This window comes from Elephantulus edwardii, unplaced genomic scaffold (assembly GCF_000299155.1).
Source record: "Elephantulus edwardii isolate Elephantulus edwardi_28Jun2011 unplaced genomic scaffold, EleEdw1.0 scaffold00077, whole genome shotgun sequence".
NCBI lineage: Eukaryota > Metazoa > Chordata > Mammalia > Macroscelidea > Macroscelididae > Elephantulus > Elephantulus edwardii.
In genome coordinates this window covers 12582732-12601910 of record NW_006399827.1, presented here as the reverse complement: position 1 = coordinate 12601910, position 19179 = coordinate 12582732, and the positions used below count along the sequence as shown (strand labels likewise).

General features: G+C 48.1%; 1 protein-coding gene across 1 annotated transcript in view; it reads right to left on the bottom strand.

Moving 5' to 3' along the window:
* The window catches only part of LASP1 (LIM and SH3 protein 1), a 46788-nt gene that overhangs the window by 17598 nt on the left and 10011 nt on the right, over nucleotides 1-19179 (bottom strand). Inside the window, exons 3-4 of the mRNA XM_006889371.1 lie at nucleotides 11504-11588; nucleotides 1613-1720 (exon numbers count right to left, since the gene is read on the bottom strand). Coding sequence (XP_006889433.1) covers nucleotides 1613-1720; nucleotides 11504-11588 — 193 coding nt within the window. The remainder of the gene's footprint in view (nucleotides 1-1612; nucleotides 1721-11503; nucleotides 11589-19179) is intronic.

Genomic DNA, 19179 nt, shown 5'->3' with positions numbered 1-19179 from the left:
AATTCTGACTCCTTAGTCATCCTACAGGACAGGGGAAGCGCCCCACAGCATTTGATGCTGTCAATCTTTTACTGAAGCAAATTATTACATTTCCCCCTCCTCAGAGTAGCTGGTGGATTCAAACCACTGACCTTTTGTTTAGTGGCTGAGTGCTTTAGCCATGGCAGCACCTGAGCTCCTAGGCCATTAGTGGGCCCTGATTTACAAAGAGGCATCTGTCACGGGCTTATTGGGGGCAGGGCCAGCAGGATTAGAGTCCTCCTCATAGAGCGTGACTCTCTACTTCCTCAGGCCACTGATTTCACACTGCAGGTCAACAAATGGATTGTGAAATGCACCTAGTGACTGCAACCAGCATCTTTAAAAATGGATAAAAAGTATCTAAATGCCTTCCCTGTAGTAAGTCCTCTTTCAGAAACTTCTAATCCTAGTTTCTGGGTGTTTTTCCTCTAAGTAAATGCATGCCTTCTTGGCAGGTCACCATGAAAAATGTATTCCTTACTGGAGGCTGTGGTTAAATAAAGTCTCAAAACCATGGCCAGTCTGCTATCTGCTCTGTACTTTAGAAATCTACTTGACCCACTGCTTGAAGTCCTCTGTAAGCACCTTCTAGAAGGAGGACTCGGCCACTCTCTAGGAGATCTTAGCAAGGAGACTTGGTGGAGTTGTAAGGAGGGCTATGGGGCTTGGAGACCCTTCCCAGCCTCCGTGCCCAGCCTCCGTGCCCAGCCTCCCAGTCTTTAAGCTAACAGTGGACAACTTGCCAATTCCCATTTCCTCCCATTACACACATGACAACTCCCTGCCCAGCCCTTCACTATGGAAGGCCTCCACACGGACTGGACACCCCCTGACTCTCAGCCTTCAGCCCTGTGTCAGGACACTGCTCTCTGCTCCTGGCTGACAGGACCATTCTGCACGCCCCCCCCACCCCCACCCCCAGCCCAAGGCTGCACAGGCTTCTGGCCTGTGGTTCTGTCACATAGGAAATGAGGTCTGCTCCCTGGTCACAGGTACTGTGGAAGGTGCATGATGCTGTGGACTTCCGACACAACACCCACTCTCCACTCTCACCCCCGCTGCGGGCAGGCCTCACTGACCATCACAGGCAGAGAGCCCAGCCTGGGGTGAGGGGCAGCGGGCAAGGCAGACTGGGGTTTTTTACACAGGAAGGAAGAGCAAGCCAAGGTGGGGGAGGAGGCTGAGGGAGGGCGGAAATGACTGCAATGTCAGCACCCAGGGCAGAAAGGAGGAGGCTGCCCCTCTCCACCCCCACACACAGCCTGACCTTTGTACTAAGATGAAACATCCAGTCTGCACTGGGAAACCACCAAATCCCAGGAAAAAACCAGCTCAAGAGAGTGGGGGGGCGGGGGGATTTCACACCCCCACAGAAGTTTAGTTCCTTCAAAGAGGACATACTCTGTGGGCAGGGGCAGGGAGTGCTCAGAGAAAAGGTGTCTTCAGGCACCAAATTCTTCTTTTTTCTCTGCTCAAGTAGTAGTCAGTCAAGAGGGAAGAGAGAACTGCCCTGTTCATGTCTGCCTGCTGGCAGGACAGGGAGGAGCAATGAGGGCCAGGTCAACTGGGCATCTTAGGGGCAGGAGCTTACATTACTGATCTGGTCCTGGGTCTTCTTGATTCTCTGAAGTTCTGGTGTGTCTGCCACCACACTGAAGCCTTTGCCCTTGTTCTTCTCAAATTCTTCCTTGTAGCGCACCTGGAAAACAAGGAAGAGGAAAGTAGAATGCAAGTCAGGCCCAGGAGAGCAGAAGGACTCAGCCCGCTGGCACTCTGAGGCCGCAACCAGCTGAGAAATATGAGCAGGAAGCCAGGATCAAGAACTGACCAAAAATGTCCTTTATGGTTAATACCACCCCCCAACTCAATACAGACGCCTTAGTCAAAAAAGCATTAGATTAAAAGAAAAGGGGGGGAAAAGCATTAGATTAATAATAATAATAGCTCACTAATATTTACTAATGCAGCAGTGGTAGGCCAGTGGTAGAATTCTAGCCTTCCATGCCGGAGACCTGGATTTGATTCCAGCCAGTACACTGCATGTACTCATCTGTCAAAGGGACTTGTGTGTTGCTGTCATACAGAATTGGTTTCAGCAGAGCTTCCACACAAAGATGGACTAGGACAAAAGGCATGATAATCTACTCCCGAAACCAGCCAATGAAACCCCAATAGATGGCCACAGTCCAGTCGCACTGACCATCAACCATGGAGGTGGTACTGATAGTGCTTTGATTTCATTGTGCAGGGTGGTCACATGAACTGGGGACAGACTCAGTAACAGTCAGCACTAGCAATAAGATTTACTGAGTAAGATCTGAGAGGCAGGCACAGTGCCAACTGCCATGAAATCGTTTAAATCTTGTTAGCCCCATTTTACATATACAACAAATGAGGCACAGAGAAGCAAAGTTCCCTATTATAAATCATATAGCTTAGCAGCCAATGCTCAGAACCACCAGAATACAAACCTCGAGTGTGACCCTTGACCAGAGGGCCCATGAAAGCTATAGTAAACCTCTTCCCAGAGCTCCCAGGACTTCCCAGCCTTCATCTTAACCACTGTGGCCAGGAGAAGTTTCTGAGAGGCCAGCAAAGTGAAAGCTGTGCCAAAGGACAAAGCTGGCATCCAGAAAAGCGGGCGCTGAGACAGCCACAAGGAAGGCTCAATCAATGCGCCTTTGACAAGTCCTGGCGGCTTCCTGGTGCCTGCCAGGCTGGCTTCTAAGACCACGGCTACAGAGGGGAGGAAGCTGGTGGGGTACAGACAGCTCTTCAGCACAGGATTCTAAGTTTCATGGAAGAGCAAGCTCCACCCACTACTTTCCTCTTAGGAGAATTTCATGGAAAAACAAAGTGTTAAAAGGACTCAAAGTAAACATTGAAAGGACTTTCCTGACACTAAAGGAATTAAAATGTGGCAAACTGTTTGTCATTCCCCGGGAGTTCTGAAGAACGGAAGAGAGGCCAAGAGATGCTCATGGGACAGGGAAATGTTTTCAGAGTCTTTGCTGGCCACCACTGCAGCCAGCTGTTCCCAGCTTCACCAGCTGCTGCCTGGATTTCCTCTATAGAAGATGGACAGTTCTGGAAGGCAGGTCAGTCGAGGACAGGAGGCCCAGGCCCTTGGGAGGGAGTTTCCAGGATGACCAGTCCAGGTGGTTCCCAGGTGCAGAGTCAACCAACCAACACAATGAGCTGTGCTCCTGACTCCACTTGGATGCAGCCAAGGCCATGTCTGACAGCCCTCTGCTCACACTCTAGGTCCCAGCTCACCCATCTCTGAGGTGCATCTTCCTTAATAGTCCCCAAAGAGGAGAGAGAGTTATGGCCTGAATGCACTGGTTCTGTAAGGCTAGACGGTAACACAGTAGGAACAGGCAGCAATCCACCCAAGGGCCAAGAACCTACATGGTATCCTATCAGACTCTGCAGGAAGTTCTGGGAAGCAGCGTCAAGAACCTGCCTAGTATCCTATCAGCCTCTCCAGGAAGCCATAGGCCAGGAGGGTGACTTTCTAAGAGAAAAGACAGCACCAAAGTCAATAAAGCCATGTTCCAGATGCAAAAGCCCCGAGTCCAAGGCTTCTGGCACCACGCTCCTCATCTGTAAATAGATTGCTGAGCAATCTTTAGCAAGTGACTTAATCTCCTAAGCCTCAGTTTCTACATCTTTAAAATGGGGATCAGAATTATCACTGAGTCACAGCACAGATTATAGACAAGGACTCCAGAACAACAAATGCACCAGGGGGCACACAGCAGGGCTCAGAAAGCCCCACTTGGGGAGTGAGAAAGTGCTTCATCCACATTCAAGTGCTGGGCCGATGCCAGTCCCCACGCCTTCCTCTACTCCCCAGCTTCACAAGGGTCAGGCCCCCTAATCCTGGAGAATAATTGCCATGGAGACACTGCAGTGACATCAGCTGGTTCCCAGGCTCAGGAAGCACCTCCCCTTGCTGACAGAGAAGGATAATGCATTTCACTCTTGGCGCTGGAGGCTGGGTGGAGTGGGGCTGAAAAGGAGGAGGCCTGAGCTCAGCACTACTTTGCTGTGTGTCCTGGGGCAAGTCAATTTCCTCCTCTGGACCTGGGTAAGCCTAGAAGTCCTCTCAGCTCTGAATGTGGAACTATCTTTAAGATTTTTTTTTCTTTTTTTTTTTTTTTAAGATTTTTTTTTCAAGCATTGACTGGAGCATCAAACCAGAAGTTTCTCTGAGAGGCCTTCTGATGCTGACAGAGGTGATAGAACCAAAGTAGTGGGAGGGTCCTGCCCCATGTCTTTCCGTCAGGGATCCCTTACCACTCAGGTGGGAGTCAGTCCCCATTGCCTGAGATGGATAATCAGAATACGATAAATACGGTCTCTACAGAAGGAAGGAACCTGCTCAAGGTCATTAGAAGGTGGGCCAGGATTATGCCCCAGACTCGCCCCAGACTCGCAGCAACCAGCTCAGACCTCCCTGTAATATGTCAAGCAACTGCCAACCGTGAGATCACTCTACTTTTATATGTAAGTGGAACTCAATTGTTGTGCGTTAAACCAAAGGTCATGTGCCTCTCTGGTGGTTCAAGACAGGCTCCTGTGTGATTTATGGTCTCAAAACCCACTGGACCCTTCCTTATCAGCCGCTTCCTCCCTGCCAGACCTGGCTAGTCCTGCCTCTGCTGAAGGCTCACAGAACCTAGAAATCAGCACCCCATTAACCATCACAACCCCAGGTTGTCATCTTTGTACAAGAATTGAAGCCTTAATAAACCAGACCATGGGACAAGTTCCTATTAACTAGCTTTCAATATCAACCAAGTCCATTCGAGCCCCCTTCAACCTAACACCCCTTCCCTGGCTTTGTCCCATTTCAGTAGGAAATAGTTTTTAAAAGATCTTCACCCTCTTTCCTCTTTACTTTAAGTTAGCAATATAAGGTTGAAATCAAAGCCATTCCATTTTGCTGATCTTCTGAACCTACCCAAATATCTCCCTATGTTTCATCAAATAGTAAATAATCTGATTAATGTTCTATGCCTAAACCTGGTTTCATGTCCCACCCCAGAAGATAAAACGGAGTGCTGAAATAGTGAAAAATGGCCCCAGGCCCTTGAAATTGCTGTCATTACGACCAACCAATAGATAAATACCCTATTTATTCTTGTCTTTGTTCCAGGCTGCAGCCAGGAGAGCCTCAATCAGCTTTCATCAAAGCACGCATTCTAAATAAAGCGTATTTGCTATACAAAACCAAAAGCCTCCGCTGGAGGTTCAGCTATGAATTGGTTCTGACTTGCAGCAATGAGTTGAATTTTACATGTAGTTTATTCTGCCCATTCATTCCTTACCCCTGCATGTACATAAAATGACTGATGAATGAATTAATGCGGACACATAATCTCCAAATAAGCAAGCCAACATAATTTGGAATTAAGCATAAATATAATTTATTTCAAATTACATATGAGACAGTTATTTAATAACTGCTTTATGCTGATCCAACATAAAAGAAAAGATCATGGCTTTGAAAAACATTCACTAAGCAAAATGTGTTGCTAATGATTTCCATGTACTAGTGCCGACTCTCCCTTCTCCACACATATTCAATCTATATGCTGAGTAAATCATTAGACAAGTTGGACTCGCTGAAGGTCACATCAGCATAGAAAGAAGACTCATCAATAGCCTGCATTATGCAGATGACACAACCTTGCTCACTGAAAGCGAGGAAAACTGAAACATTTGCTGCAGAGGACCAAAGACCTCCAATATGGACTGCAATATGGACTGCATCTCAACATCAAGAAGACAAAAATCTTCAAAGTAAGGGCACGAAAACAGGGCAATACAGGATTGGCTGTTTTAAGGAAAGGCACGAAAACAGGGCGAAAAAAAAAAAAGAAAGAAGACAAAAATCCTCACCACTGGATCAATAAGCAACATCATGATAGATGGAGAAAAGACTGAAGCTGTCAATGATTTCATCTTACTTGGATCCACAATCAACACCCTTGATACCAGCTTTAAGAGATGAGCTGTAATGCACTGGGCAAGTTCACTATCAGGGACTTTGCAAATTACTGAGAAGCAATGATATTAGTTTGAAGATTAAGGTGTGCCTGATTCAGGGTTTGGTCTTTCAGTCACTTGTTATGCTTCTGAGAGCTGGACAATAAGAAGGACTGAAGAAGAATTGATACCTTTGAATTGTGGTGCTGGAGAAGTGTACAGAATATCCCATGGAATGTCAAAAGAACAAACAGACATGTCTTGGGGAAAATGCAGCCAGAATTCTCCTTGGAAGCAAGGATGGTGAAGCTTTGTCTCACATACTGGGGCATGTTGCCAGGAGAGCTATTCCTTGGGAAGGGGCATCGTGGAGTCAGTGAAAGAGGGGAAGACCCTCAACAAGGTGGACTGACACAGTGACTGCAGTAATGGGCTTGTGTGCCAAGACATGAGGATGGCATAGGACAGGATAGGGTTTAGATCACTAGTGACACAGTCCACAGGGAGTTGCACAGCTAACTCCAAGAATACATCTCTCTGGCAGTTTGAAGCCACTCTGAGAGAAAGATGGACAATCTCCTCCTTTGCAATATACAGCCTCTGAAAACCTGCTGGAGGATCACCTATGAGTCGGCTCCAATTCAATGGTAATGAGTGAGCTGAGTGCCTATTATGTGCTGGGACCATATACTATGTAACTACCCCCTCTCCCTTAATGAAAAAGAAATGTGTTTTTAAACTAGACACACAGACATCAGCAGCCACCCAAATGTGAAACAGAATAAATTAAAAAAGCCAGGGTTGGAAGTGAAAGTCAAAAAGGTCACTGTATCCATTCCCCACCAAGCTCCATTTTCTCTTTTTTCCAGAAGAGAAAATAATTATGCTCCAGAATAACAATGACCATCAAAAACCTCCTATCTGTCATGTTGGAACCAACATAGTAACTCTCCTTTGGGTTTCCAAGACTAAACTGCATGAGAGGCTGATGGATTTGAATTGCCAGGGAGGCGTGGTCAGCCGTACAACAGCAAACATTTATTTGAGTGCTGACTCCTTGCCAAAGACTCTTCTCCCAAATGTCCAACATATGCTACCACTTTCATACCAACTTTTTAAGAGAGGTGGTATGATCACCACGTTACAGATGAAAAAAGGGGAGATACAGAGAAGTGAAGTCATTTGCCCCAGGCCACACAGTGGTGACAGATTCAACTTTAGGCCAGCTGGCTCACACAGGCATTCCCACTTGCCGTGTTCCTGCATGTCACAGGAGCTGTGGGTTCAATACACCCTGTGGGCCTGACCTCACTTCCCTCCCCCTCCAGAACAGCATCATGACAATGCAGAAAACCAAAGGCTCAACAATCACACAACCACAGGCCAGCACAAGGTGGCCCTGGGCCCTCAGCTACACCACTGACCGCTCTGATCTCAATCGCAATAAAAAGTACTGGACAGAGGATGGAGGAGAAAAAAGAAAAGAAAAAAATTGAAAAGACCAGATTTATTGGTTCTAACAGAAACTGGTGAGAAACCCAAGACCTGGCCTTTAGACACCCTTCAGCCCTGGGACTGAATCCACCTCTTGCAGAAAATGGGCAATCAGCTCAATGTGTGATTTACTGCCTCTGGGGGGTCATATATAAGTCATCTTGATTCCACACCAGGGAAGAATATACTCCCCAAAACTTTCAACCTGGGAGCTCTGGTGGTCTAGTGGCAGGAAGCTGCACTGCAATCCTAGAGGTGCGCGGTTTGAATCCACCAGATCCTCTGCTGGAGAAGGAGGTTCAATTTCCTCCAGTACCAGTCAGATGTGATTTGACGGTACACACACAAAGATAATAAAATAATTAAAAAACAAAACAAAACACAAAAAACCAAAACATTTAACCATAGGTGACTAAGAGAACAGCATTTGTCCCAAAACAAAGCTTGGAAGACAGAAATGGGCAGGAAAGGATTGATAGAATCACAGTAGCCAGAGAGGAATGAGAAAGAGTGCAGTCACACTGAAAGGACTGCTACCACTGTCACAAAACAGGCAGTACATATATACATTGTCGAATGAAAAACTAATTTGCCCTATAAACTTTCACCCAAACCACAAGGAAAAAAAAAAGACAAGAGGCAAAATGAAAGAGAAACTCTTCCTAGTTCTGCCTGGGTCAGCTAGAGGGTCAGCTCTGAGTCGCCCAGCTCAGGGCCATCCCACAGAGTTCTTGCCTCTCCTCACTGGGGTGGGGGAGCTGCAGGGGGTAACAGGAGCCCAGCGCTAGCTTCCTTGCCTATGCCAGGCCTGGGCAGGGCCACCCTAAGGGCCTTTTCTGGGTGGCTCTGTGGTTACTTCCCCCTGAGGGGAGGCTCCAGGTGTCCCAGACACCCAAAGTACCATGTTCGGGACCGATATAGAGACCGGAAAATGAATAAAATTTGAAATAGCACAGGCAACATCCCAAGGCTAGAAAAGAGTTGAGACACACCAGGGCCAACCCAGAAAGGGGTCCTGGAAAGAAACCAACTGACATGCTGGTGGGTGGGACAGGCCAGGGCAGGCAAATGACCTCGATCATACAGCTTGGCCCAAGTCACCTCATTTGCAACTGGGAAGGGAGACTGGGTAGGGTTTCTCCCCTCAGCTCCCTGCCCATCCCAGCCTGCCTCTAACTGGCCAAAGGCCCCTAAACTGGCCCAAGTCCCCCAGGACTAGCACTTTAGGACATGAGGGCTATGCAAGGCCCTACCTCCCATGGATCACACCCTCTGAGTAGAAACAGGCTAAGTCCATGTTGGCTGTTCCTGTCTACCTCCCTCTCCATCCACCAGCCCAGCATCAAGTATCTCAAGTATCTCAAAATTTTGCATTGGGCTAAACCTACATTAGGATCATCAGGGAGTATGTTAAAATGCAGCTTCTAGGGCCTTACTCAGAGCTGCCAATCAGAAGCCAGGACCTAGAAATCTGCATTCTAGCAAGTTCCACCCCTCTAGCCTGCTGGTGATGCTGGTGTACCCTGCAGGCTGAGAGTGTGGGACTGGATGGCACAGCAGACAGCAGAGCTGTTAAGAGTAACACTGGGCTTGAAAATGGCCTGCCACTGGGCTCTAGGCAAGTGGCACCACCTCTCTAAACCTGTTTCTTCACCTGTGCAATGGACAAAATAGGAAGAGTCCCTTCTTTATCAGCTGGTTGTGAGAATTAAATGAAGTCAGGTATACGTGCTGAGCCTGGCCCTCCACAGCACTTAATGAAGAGTGACCGTGAGGCCCATGATTTCCCTCTGGAAGGGCACATTCTGTCTGGCATCGCTGCCCCTCTCCCCTGTATAGGTAGCTAACAAGGGTGCTTCCTCCCATGGGCCCTGCCCCTCAGAAATTAGATTCTAGGGCAAAAAGACCTGCAGTTGCGCTTTTATGGAGTGACAAGGGCTAAGGGAATTAAGATCACAGCCAAAACCGGGTTTAAATTTCACCTCTCGAGAGTGGGGAGTGTGTTTTTATACCACATACCTCGACCCACATCTTTACAAGTACCAGACACCTGTTCCCCCTGCCCTCCACCACCCCATATTTTGTCCTCCAGCTTCTGCTGCTGTGGCTCACACCACTTGGGGTCCTGAATGCCCCTCTCAAGTCACAGGGTGAAGCCAGGCCGTCCCATGATACTCTGGTCTGCCATGAACACCCCTCACTCTGCCTCTGCCCTCAATGAGCGTCCCACAAGATGCAGCATGTAGACCAGTCCCAGCTGTCTGACCCTTCTCTCCGCCAGCTGGGCCACTCTGTCCTCCTCATTTGGCAGAAGTCTGGCATTCACACTCTTCCCCCTCTAATTGCAGCTTTCACGCCACAGCGGGAGTGGGGTCTGGGCTGGCAGATGTGAGCTGCCACAGGGGGAGAAACCAGCTTCTCCCACTTCCTTCCCACCACTGAGGAACATGCAGGGGTGGGGCAGAGCCTCAAGTCCAACCAGGCTGTACATGGTCAAGGTCACCACACTTGGTGAAAAGCTCAGAGCCAAAATCTTGGAGCCGGCTATTTAACTGTGTCACTGGACAGAACTCTGAGCCTCTCTCAGCCTCAGTTCTCTCATCTATAAAATGGGGACACCACGTCTCCAGAACAGGTTCAAGTAAAAACAACGCTACTAAAAGCAATTGTGAAGCTACAAAAGCATAAGGGATTATCATGTTTTATCATTAAGGTACAGGGTATAGGATAGAAAACTAGAAAGACATTACAACCCAGTTATGTCACTTTTTGATTACAATAAAAGTTTTCAGTAAAAAAAAAAAACTAGAAAGAATACATATATCCAAGTTTATATTCAAAGCCAGGTGTGCCACCCTCATCTGTGTCCTTGTCCACAGGTGGGGGTGATACTGCCAAAGGCTGCTGTGTTGGTTACACAGCAGATGTAAACAGGGCATTAAGCCCTCAGTACTCAGATTTATTTTGTTAATTCCATTATTCTTACCTGTACAATCTTTAGCAAGTCACTTAATAGCTCTTAATCTCAGTTTCCTCATCAGTATAATGGGAATAACAGTACTTCTGTGACAAGATGATTGGGAATCTTAAATCAGAGAACGTGTATGTAAAACTTACGCAGAGCAAGGCTGTTTCTCCCCAGTGAGACTTACTGGGAGATGGCGACACAGGGGGTCAAGTCAAGATCAGGCAGCAGGAACCTCACCCTGCAGGGATCTGGACAGAGTTCCCTCTCAGTGGCCAGTGGCATCCTCTGAAACAATTTCCTGACCTCAGGCACTCTGCCCTCCGTGTAAGTCCCTCAGGGATCTCTGCGAAAGCCTAGTCTCACCTCAACTCCTGCAGGGGTACTCGTTCCGGTGTCAGGGCTCTGAACCCTGAACTTATTCCTCAAAGTCTCCTAAAAATCTTTAGGAGTTCTCCCTGGGGCAGGAGCCCCTATCTCCACTAAGAGGGTGCAGACTCAAGGAGTAAAGGCAGTCCAGCTGTGACAAAGCACCTCTGCTCTGCCCAGCGGTGGGGAAAGAGGTCTGGGACACGGCCAGAGACACAGCTGGGTAACCTCAGGCTGTCAGGAGACTAGAAAGTAGGGTTCCTTAGTCTTCCCCAGCCCCTCCTTTGTGGAGAGACGGTAGAGAGGAAAACCCTCCTGGAGGAGGTGGGCTTTAGATGTCTACGTGAATTCTCCAAGAATAAAAACACCAAGCACCCACCTCAGACACCCACCGCCCCAACCTGAAGTCGCCTCTGTAGCCTCCCACTCTCATTCCTCTGCTAAGGTCAGGAAGCATGATGTAACCAGGTGCAGGGGCTGAGGCGGGGGGCGGGGGGGGGGGGTCGGGGGGGGTGGCAGCGGCCAGGGAGACAAGACCGAGGCTAGGATTTCAGCACCTTGGCCCTGCTGAGTAACCACAGGGGGAAGGAAAACTTGCCAAATCCAGGGGTTACAACAGCCGCCCCACCAGGCTGCAGTGCCAGCCCCGTTCCTCACCTGACTCTGGAGCTCACTCTGCTGCTTGAGGCGGAGGTTTTCCGGAGTGTCGGCCACCATGGTGAAGGACTGCTTGGGGTAGTGTCTGCAGGACAGAAAAAAGCAGAGTGGAGTCACTCCAGGGAAGGATCGAGAATTGCTGTGCTTCTCACAGGCCTCAGGCTCACACCCAGCCACTTCCTCAAAACCTGGGCAGCCCCAACCCCCAAATCAGCAGCAGAACCAGGGTGGCTACCATCCAGGGCAAGTGCAGGCAAGAGTTTCTCAGCCTCCACTGGGCTGGTCAGCCAGGGAATAGTACTTCACAAAGGAAGGAGATCAGGACACTGAGGACACCTGATTACCCTTGTTCTAGAAACATCCATGGCTTAGAGTATGACTCACGGGAGGTTAAAAGAGCCAGATAACCCAGGAAGGGACAGTCAGGCTGGGCATGACATGGGCCGAGAGGCAGGACAAAGCTTCCACTGAAGACCAGAAATGTAAAGAAACCAACCAAGCAGAGGAAGACAAGAAGGATACATGATAAAGTAAATAACTGTTTTACATCTATTTTGTAAAGATATAAGAGTACAATAGAATTTCTAGAGTACAGATTAAAGTACTTGCACTAACACACTTGATGAGGCATGATTTAATAAAGTAACTTTACTATTCCTTAAGGGGGGAAAAAAAGGAATACATGAAAGAGACATGGGGGCTTCCTAAAGGAAGTGGGGAGAGAAAGGGCAGCAAACTAGCATTTCAAATGGCTGGTATGGTCCGGCTTCACTGGAGTGTGGACGAGAGGCCAGAGATGGTGAGTGATCCACAGGTGACAGATAACAGTACAATGAATGTTACTAATCCTGTGCTGGGGATTTATATGCCCAAGTTCACAAATCCTCACGACCATCTTGTGTGGTTAGTACTGCCACCATTCCCCTTTGACAGGTGGGAAAGCTGAGGTTCAGAGAAGTTCAACAAAACAGACACACAGCCAGGAAGTGATGAGATTCAAATGTGCCGCCAGTCTCGCCAGCGCCTAGACAGACCAGGGTCTTCTCCAGAAAGAGAGCGAGCAGTGGACAAGAAGAGCAAAGGTGACCACAAATCGAATGACTCTGCAGGAACCTCCAGCGCCATCTGGTTCCACCTCCTCTTTACACAGCAAAGGAATTCCACGCTGGCCCCAGGCACTTATCACCCAACAGACTTCATAATTAACTATTTATCACAGTGACTTTATTGTCTTCTCTCCCACTCTTTCTCCATGAGGGGAGGGGTTTCCTGGTCTCTTTGGTTCATTGATTTCTTTCTAGAATTGTATATGGTGCTCAATAAATAACTGTGGAATAAATGAATATCATAATGGGCATGAAAGCAGGACTGGGACTAGAACTCAGGTGTCCTATATCCTACTGAGACATAAAAGGTCCCTGAGTCCCCATGGTTTGCATGCATGTATCTGCATGTGAAATGGCCAGCGCCCCACAGGAGCCAGGCCATCTGGGTGACCACACCCCACCACAGCTATGACCACAGCAGACTAGCTTCCCTTAGGGAAGAAATGGTGCACCTCCTTCCTGGGAGGCTGTCAGCTATACCCCAGCCCAGTTGGAAGTCATGTTATCTAGCCAACATGAGCTGTCCCCCATCCCCACCCTCAACTGCAACCAGCATGTTCTCCAGTCACCTCATCACCCTACCTGCTGAACACAACTTCCCCCCTCCCCTCGGCCTCGGGCTACCACTCAGCAGGGGCAGGACTTGGGGTTTGGATTTGGAGAACTGAACCAAGGGGGGAGGAGTGGCTCGAAGGTGCACAGAGGCTCTGACACCGGCTTGCTGGGAGACCACAAGAAATCTGTTTCCCTTCTGGGCTGGTTTCACTGTCCTGAGCCCAGAGGATTCCAGGGTCCTGAATCCTCAGTCGGCCCAGACACACAGCTCCACACCAGAGGGAGGAGGAAACAGAAAAGCAAACACAGGTGCTGGCAGCTGGCAATAGAAGAACCTAGGGATGAATGCAGGGCTGAGGCTGTGGGTCCTGTCACCAGGCCTGGCTCACTTCCATGCAGATGGGGGCCACCCACAGCTGAACAGCGCCATTCAAAATTCCTGAGCACACTCTAAAAATGATCACAGTAGAAGATTCTGGATGTGGTGAGGTCAAACCATTAAGAAAAAGAAAGACTGGTGGAGCCCCCAGAAGATGGCTCTGACTCACTCTTAAACCTTGGAATAAAATTACCTCCCTAAGGCAACTTTCAAACAACACTCTGATAAGGTGAACAATAACAGGAGGAAGGCATTCACTCCAGTAGAATAACCAACCTTATAAGGTCAAGAGAGCAGCATTTCCTCCTAGTTAAAGCCCTGAAGGTAGGGAGGGGGAAGATAAAAGATTAGTGGACGTGAGAATCATCAGGAAGAAGTGGGAAAAGTGTGACTACATTGCGAGCATTGTAACTAATGTATAGAACAAAATGTGTTCTAAACAGTGCAACAATTAATTTTTTTTTAAAGAGAAAAGGGAAGTGGGGGAGTTGCCAGGAAAAGGTGCAACAATGAATGGAAATCCCAAGTTCTCAGTAAACTTTCATTAAAATCACAGTAAAAAATTAAAAAACAACAACAAAGTTTGAAAACAATTACATGAAAAGCCACTCTACTCTGCAAACTTTCACTCAAATAAAAATTTTAATAAAAAAATCTCTGAAAAATAAATGGTTCTAGAAGCATTTTTGTTTGTTTTATATAGATATTTAGAACAATAAAATGTTTCCAAATGTCTGAGTAAAAAAAAAAAAAAATTAAAAATGTCTGGAACAGGGAGCTCTGGTGGCCTAGTGGCAAGAAGCTGCACTGCAATCCCAGAGGTATGAGGTTCGAATCCAACAGATGCTCTGCTGGAGCAGGAGGGACAATCATCCTCCTGTACCAGTCAGATCCGATTTGACTGTACACACGCAAAATAATAAAATTTTTAAAAAATTAAAAATACGTCTGGAGCGATTCATTGGAAAGGGAGATCAGCTGAGAATCTACTCTTTAGGAACAGACCAGCAGTAGGGACTGAAGTGAGATCTCTGGCAGAACTGGCTGGCCTTGAGGTTCTAGAAGGGAGGGCTTTAATAGTCTCTATCCCTCTTGGTAGTGGGCATCATGGGGGAAGGGGGCTGATGAAGGTGCAACTACCAGCAGAGACTCACATGGCAGAAAGCAGAAATTAGGTCCTGAGAGGGGATGGAGGGGAATACCTCTAGGACAGCTCAAGGCTTGAGCTCCAAGGGTCAACTCTGCAGGTTAGTATGGGCAGAAAGGTAGAGGCAGGCTGCGCAAGCTGATGTCTGTGTGAGCTAGTCTGCAAACTCTGGAGTTTTTCATTTGTCCAAAGGTACAAGGTTAAAATGGAGAGCCAGCTCCAGAGGCCCAAGGACACATCAGCCTGCCCGGCCCCACCCACTCGGCAGCTCCCACACACTCGTTCCCTCACACATGGTGAAGAATGCACAGATGAATGTGCAGACAGACCCGCTGCAGCGATGCGTCTCCTAGACACCGTGGCCAGCGCATTCCACACGGACCACCCTCACACACCTGCTGCACCCACACGCTGCGCCCAAAAAAGCCTTCAAAACAGGTCTCAGGAGACCCTCCCATACTCAGCAGGTGCCCGGGAGAGGGGTGTCACTAAGGTTGGTGTCATCCCCCAGCTTGGCCCTCCCATACCAGACCACAGAATCCTTACTCCTGTCTATCACCAATTTAAATCAGACAATGTGCAATAAATAGAATTGTAAATTGCCAAAATGCAATATGTCTTAGATTATATGGATGCTAACAACAAAATTGTTTTGTAAACTCTTTCTGCATTGAATTACAACATTATTAGCAAGTGAGCAGAAGCCTTTGTCTTGCTCCTTCCTTTCCTTTAATTATCACTTCACTCTCAAAAAAGTTGTTCTTGAGATAGGTTTGCAAATAACTAATTACCACAACATTATCACTGAAACACTAGAAGAATCTGACAAAATCAGCAACTATGAAAACACCAGTTGAAATGTGCAACTGTATCATAGTAACTAGATGGTAACTCTGACCCAAGCACATTAGAGGATTCGAAAAGCAAATCAGCAGAGCTTCCGTCTTGTGTAAAGGAGACTTAGTGGTGCCATGGTTATAGCATTCCACTGCTAACCCAAAAGATCAACAGTTCACATCCACCGGCCAGGGTGAGGAGTCGGCTTTCATAAAAATGTATTGCCTTGGAAACCCTCGGAGACAGTTCTTCTATGCCCCTTAGGGTCATGTGAGTTGGAACAGACTAGAGGGCAATGGTTTTGGTTTAGGTATATTGATATATGTAGGCACCAGGCTTACAAAAGAAATTTGTTGAAATAGTCAACTACAAGGATATGCATGTGTATTTGCCTTTTTACTATGATGAATGTACAAGGATATTTTTCTTTTAAGAAAACAATACATTTCTGCTGAAACAATGCACAAGCAAAAAAATGCAGACAGTTGTTCTGGTGTCACCTAATGAGGTCCACACCCACCTAATAACACCACTGCCTCTGGCTAGAGGTGGTAGACACCTTGTTCTCTTTTACAGCCAAACTGAAGAAACCACTACTACCTCCCTCCCTCGCCCCCAATCCCAGCCCCCACAGTGGGAACACTAATCCCATCAGAATGATTGAGGGGCTCCTACCGCCTAAATTAATGTTGGCTTAATCCAGGAGGAAAGATTTTAATTCTGCATCAGATTAAAAGAGGAGCTCCAGAGCCACTACCCCCACCCCTTAAGCCCCAACCCAAGCACAAGGAGGGCAGGTGGGCATGAGCACAGGCGCGTTGCTCCTGCTGGGTCAGCCTGGTCGCCTCCCCACAGCCCCCAGCACTGGTGAGACAGCCCTGCCTTCCCCTTCCCCTGCTCGCTGCGCTTCAGGTTTCCATGGCAACCTCATCCTCAGCTCCAGGCAGGAAGGCAGCACAGAGAGGCTGAGAGAGAGAGCGCCAGGTCTATGGGGGTTGGGGGGAAGAGACGGCCAGCAAGGGTCTCCTCATCCTCAGAGACCAAGAAGACAAAACCTGTGCTTTCTGGACCTGCAGAACCTTGTGGATGAAGATGGGTGCCAGTAGGGTTTTTTTTAGAAGAGAAGGCACAAGAACATCAGTATTCTACCCCTCCCCCAACAACAGGACTGGCTTCAGAGAAGGTTCCAACTGATTTGACCTCTTTCCAGAAACAATTGCTGGGAACACTACCTTTTCCCCTCCCTCTCTGTGCTCTGGTTAACACTTTTCCAACCCATCATGCTCAGATCCCAGGGGGATGGATGGATATGCTAATGTGGACACTGAGACAGATGATGGGTCCCTCTGCAACCACTACCCCATGACAGGCCATAGTGAGGTGACAAGGGGCAAGGTGGGGAGACCAGGCAAGTCAGCCTGGAATGGAGACCAGAGCGTAGCTGTCTTTTGTCCCTTCTGTGTACCAGGCACAGGCTGACCTTGATAATCATTCCAGGCATGTGGGCTCTCTGCTGGTACCCCTCCCCACCCTTCATCCCTGCTCTTGGTTCAAGAAGTGGGCATGGAGACAGCCCATGAGAGCAGGCAGCCTGGAGGGAGTGGGGAAGGACCCAGCATCCATTAAGGGAAAAGCAGGGAAAGCTCTGCATGGTGAAGAAGAAAAGGAACAGGGAAGGGACAAGACAAGGCAGGGTAAGCAGGCAGCTGGTGGCAGCAGCTGAGGCTTCCAGAATTTCTCAGCATGCAAAGCAACCTTCTGATACACTGTCTCCCTTGGGACCTGCCACTAGACTTTATGTCAGAAAAGGCGAGGTATTATCAATATGACCATTAAGCAGAGTCAAGGACAAAGACTTTGCCCAATGCCTTCTACCCCACCACAACTGCCCAGGCAGCAAAGGGCAGGACATCTATCTCCCGAGCTGACTGTGTCTATTCTCAGCTTTCAGAGTTCAGAGGAAAGGTGTGCTGGACAGGGTGGCTGGGCAACAAAGTATTTCACCTGTTTCCAAGCTTGCCCTATGAAAGGTCCTTTGGGTGTCTGTCTCTGCTACTTCGAACTTTTCAAAAGTGTCTCAGGACACTTTTGGTGGCTGAACCACCACCAGCTGTGAGAATACAGAAGATGAGGTCTGACTCCAGAAAAGGTTTATCCCTGGGAACGGTGGAGTGCTCAGGATGACCAGAACGAAGCGGCTGCTGAGAAGATACAAGGCCTGGCTTCCAGGGCAGCAGGGACAATGTAAACACCACCAGTCCCCTTCTCTAGTCCAGTCTCAGAACAAGAACAGACCAGAGACTCTGAGGGCCTTGCCTCCCATTCTCTAGACAATCTCAGCCCTTCCAGCAGGCCTGAAGCCCTTGGAAAATCACAGTTTTTTGTTCTAGGAGGAACAAAAATACATCAGTGAAAGTTATCAAGGAGCCAGCCTTCATTTCACCAAAATGAAGAAGGGGAAAAAAACTCAAACCCTATATCCAACCCCTGGAAGTTGCTGTAGATTCCAAAAGCTCCTGCTGGGTACCACTGCTGAGGGTTGGGGTGGGAGGGCTCCCTTCTAGCCCACTTTCTCACCCAGTCCCCAGGCCTAAGGGGCTGAAGTGTTAGGGACTGGACACAACAAGGGGCACTGTTTGATGAGAGGAATAAAAATGAACAGCCAAAAAGATGAAGGCTAGATTAAAGGATTTACCAGCCCTCGGGAGTCAGGGACAAAATGTAAAGAAAAGGGGAAAGCCTACCCTTGCCCCAGTAGCTAAACATGAGAAATGACTGCCACGTTGGATAAGGATCTAAAGCTCCATGCCTCGGTTTACTTCTCTATAAATTGGTTAAAAATGCAATGTAATCCCTGAGGTTCTTTGACATCCTTAAGCACAGTAAGGATTGGGGACCGAATGAAATGGAAAAGGGGCTGCCTCAAGACAGCAAGTGCTTCCTCTGAGCCTGTCAGGAGTACTTGGGTGGTACAAATGGTTAATATGTTGCCAACCAAAAGGTTAGCAGTTTGAGTCTACCCAAAGGTGTCTCACAAGAAAGTCTGGCTATCTACTTCCTAAAAAATCAGTGACTCAACCCCACAGAACATAGTTCTACTCACACATGATCGCCAAGCTCTGGAATCTATTGACAACTGGTTAAGCTTCCAACTGGTTAAGCTTCCTTTTCCACTACCTCTAAGCACACACCACCCCTCCTCCTAGCCCACTGGAGCTCTCTAAAGCAACTGATCTCATTATTTTTTTTCTGCCAGAGGCAGGGAATTCTGAGGAAACATAAAATCCCAGGCCACAGATCTGAATTTGCTCTCCACTACTCCACATGCTAAAAGCAGAAGAGATTAGAAGCCATTTCCTGGAACCAAAGGACACCTGAGGACCCAGTCCTGCCCAGCACAGCCACTGCCCTGTCCCTGTCTGAGAGAAGGGCAGAACCACAGTCTGTGAACTATGAACATCTCTCTTCTTCTCAGCACTTCAACACAGAGGTGCAAAGCTGGAGAAATTGTAGGATGTACCTGCAGATCTGTAGCCAATGCAAAAGGTTTTCACTAAACCCCATCTTTCCATTCCTTCCCACCCCAAGCCCACACCCACTAGATACTCCATAAGCTTCTTCTGGGTATACAACTTCATTATCTGTCCTTAAC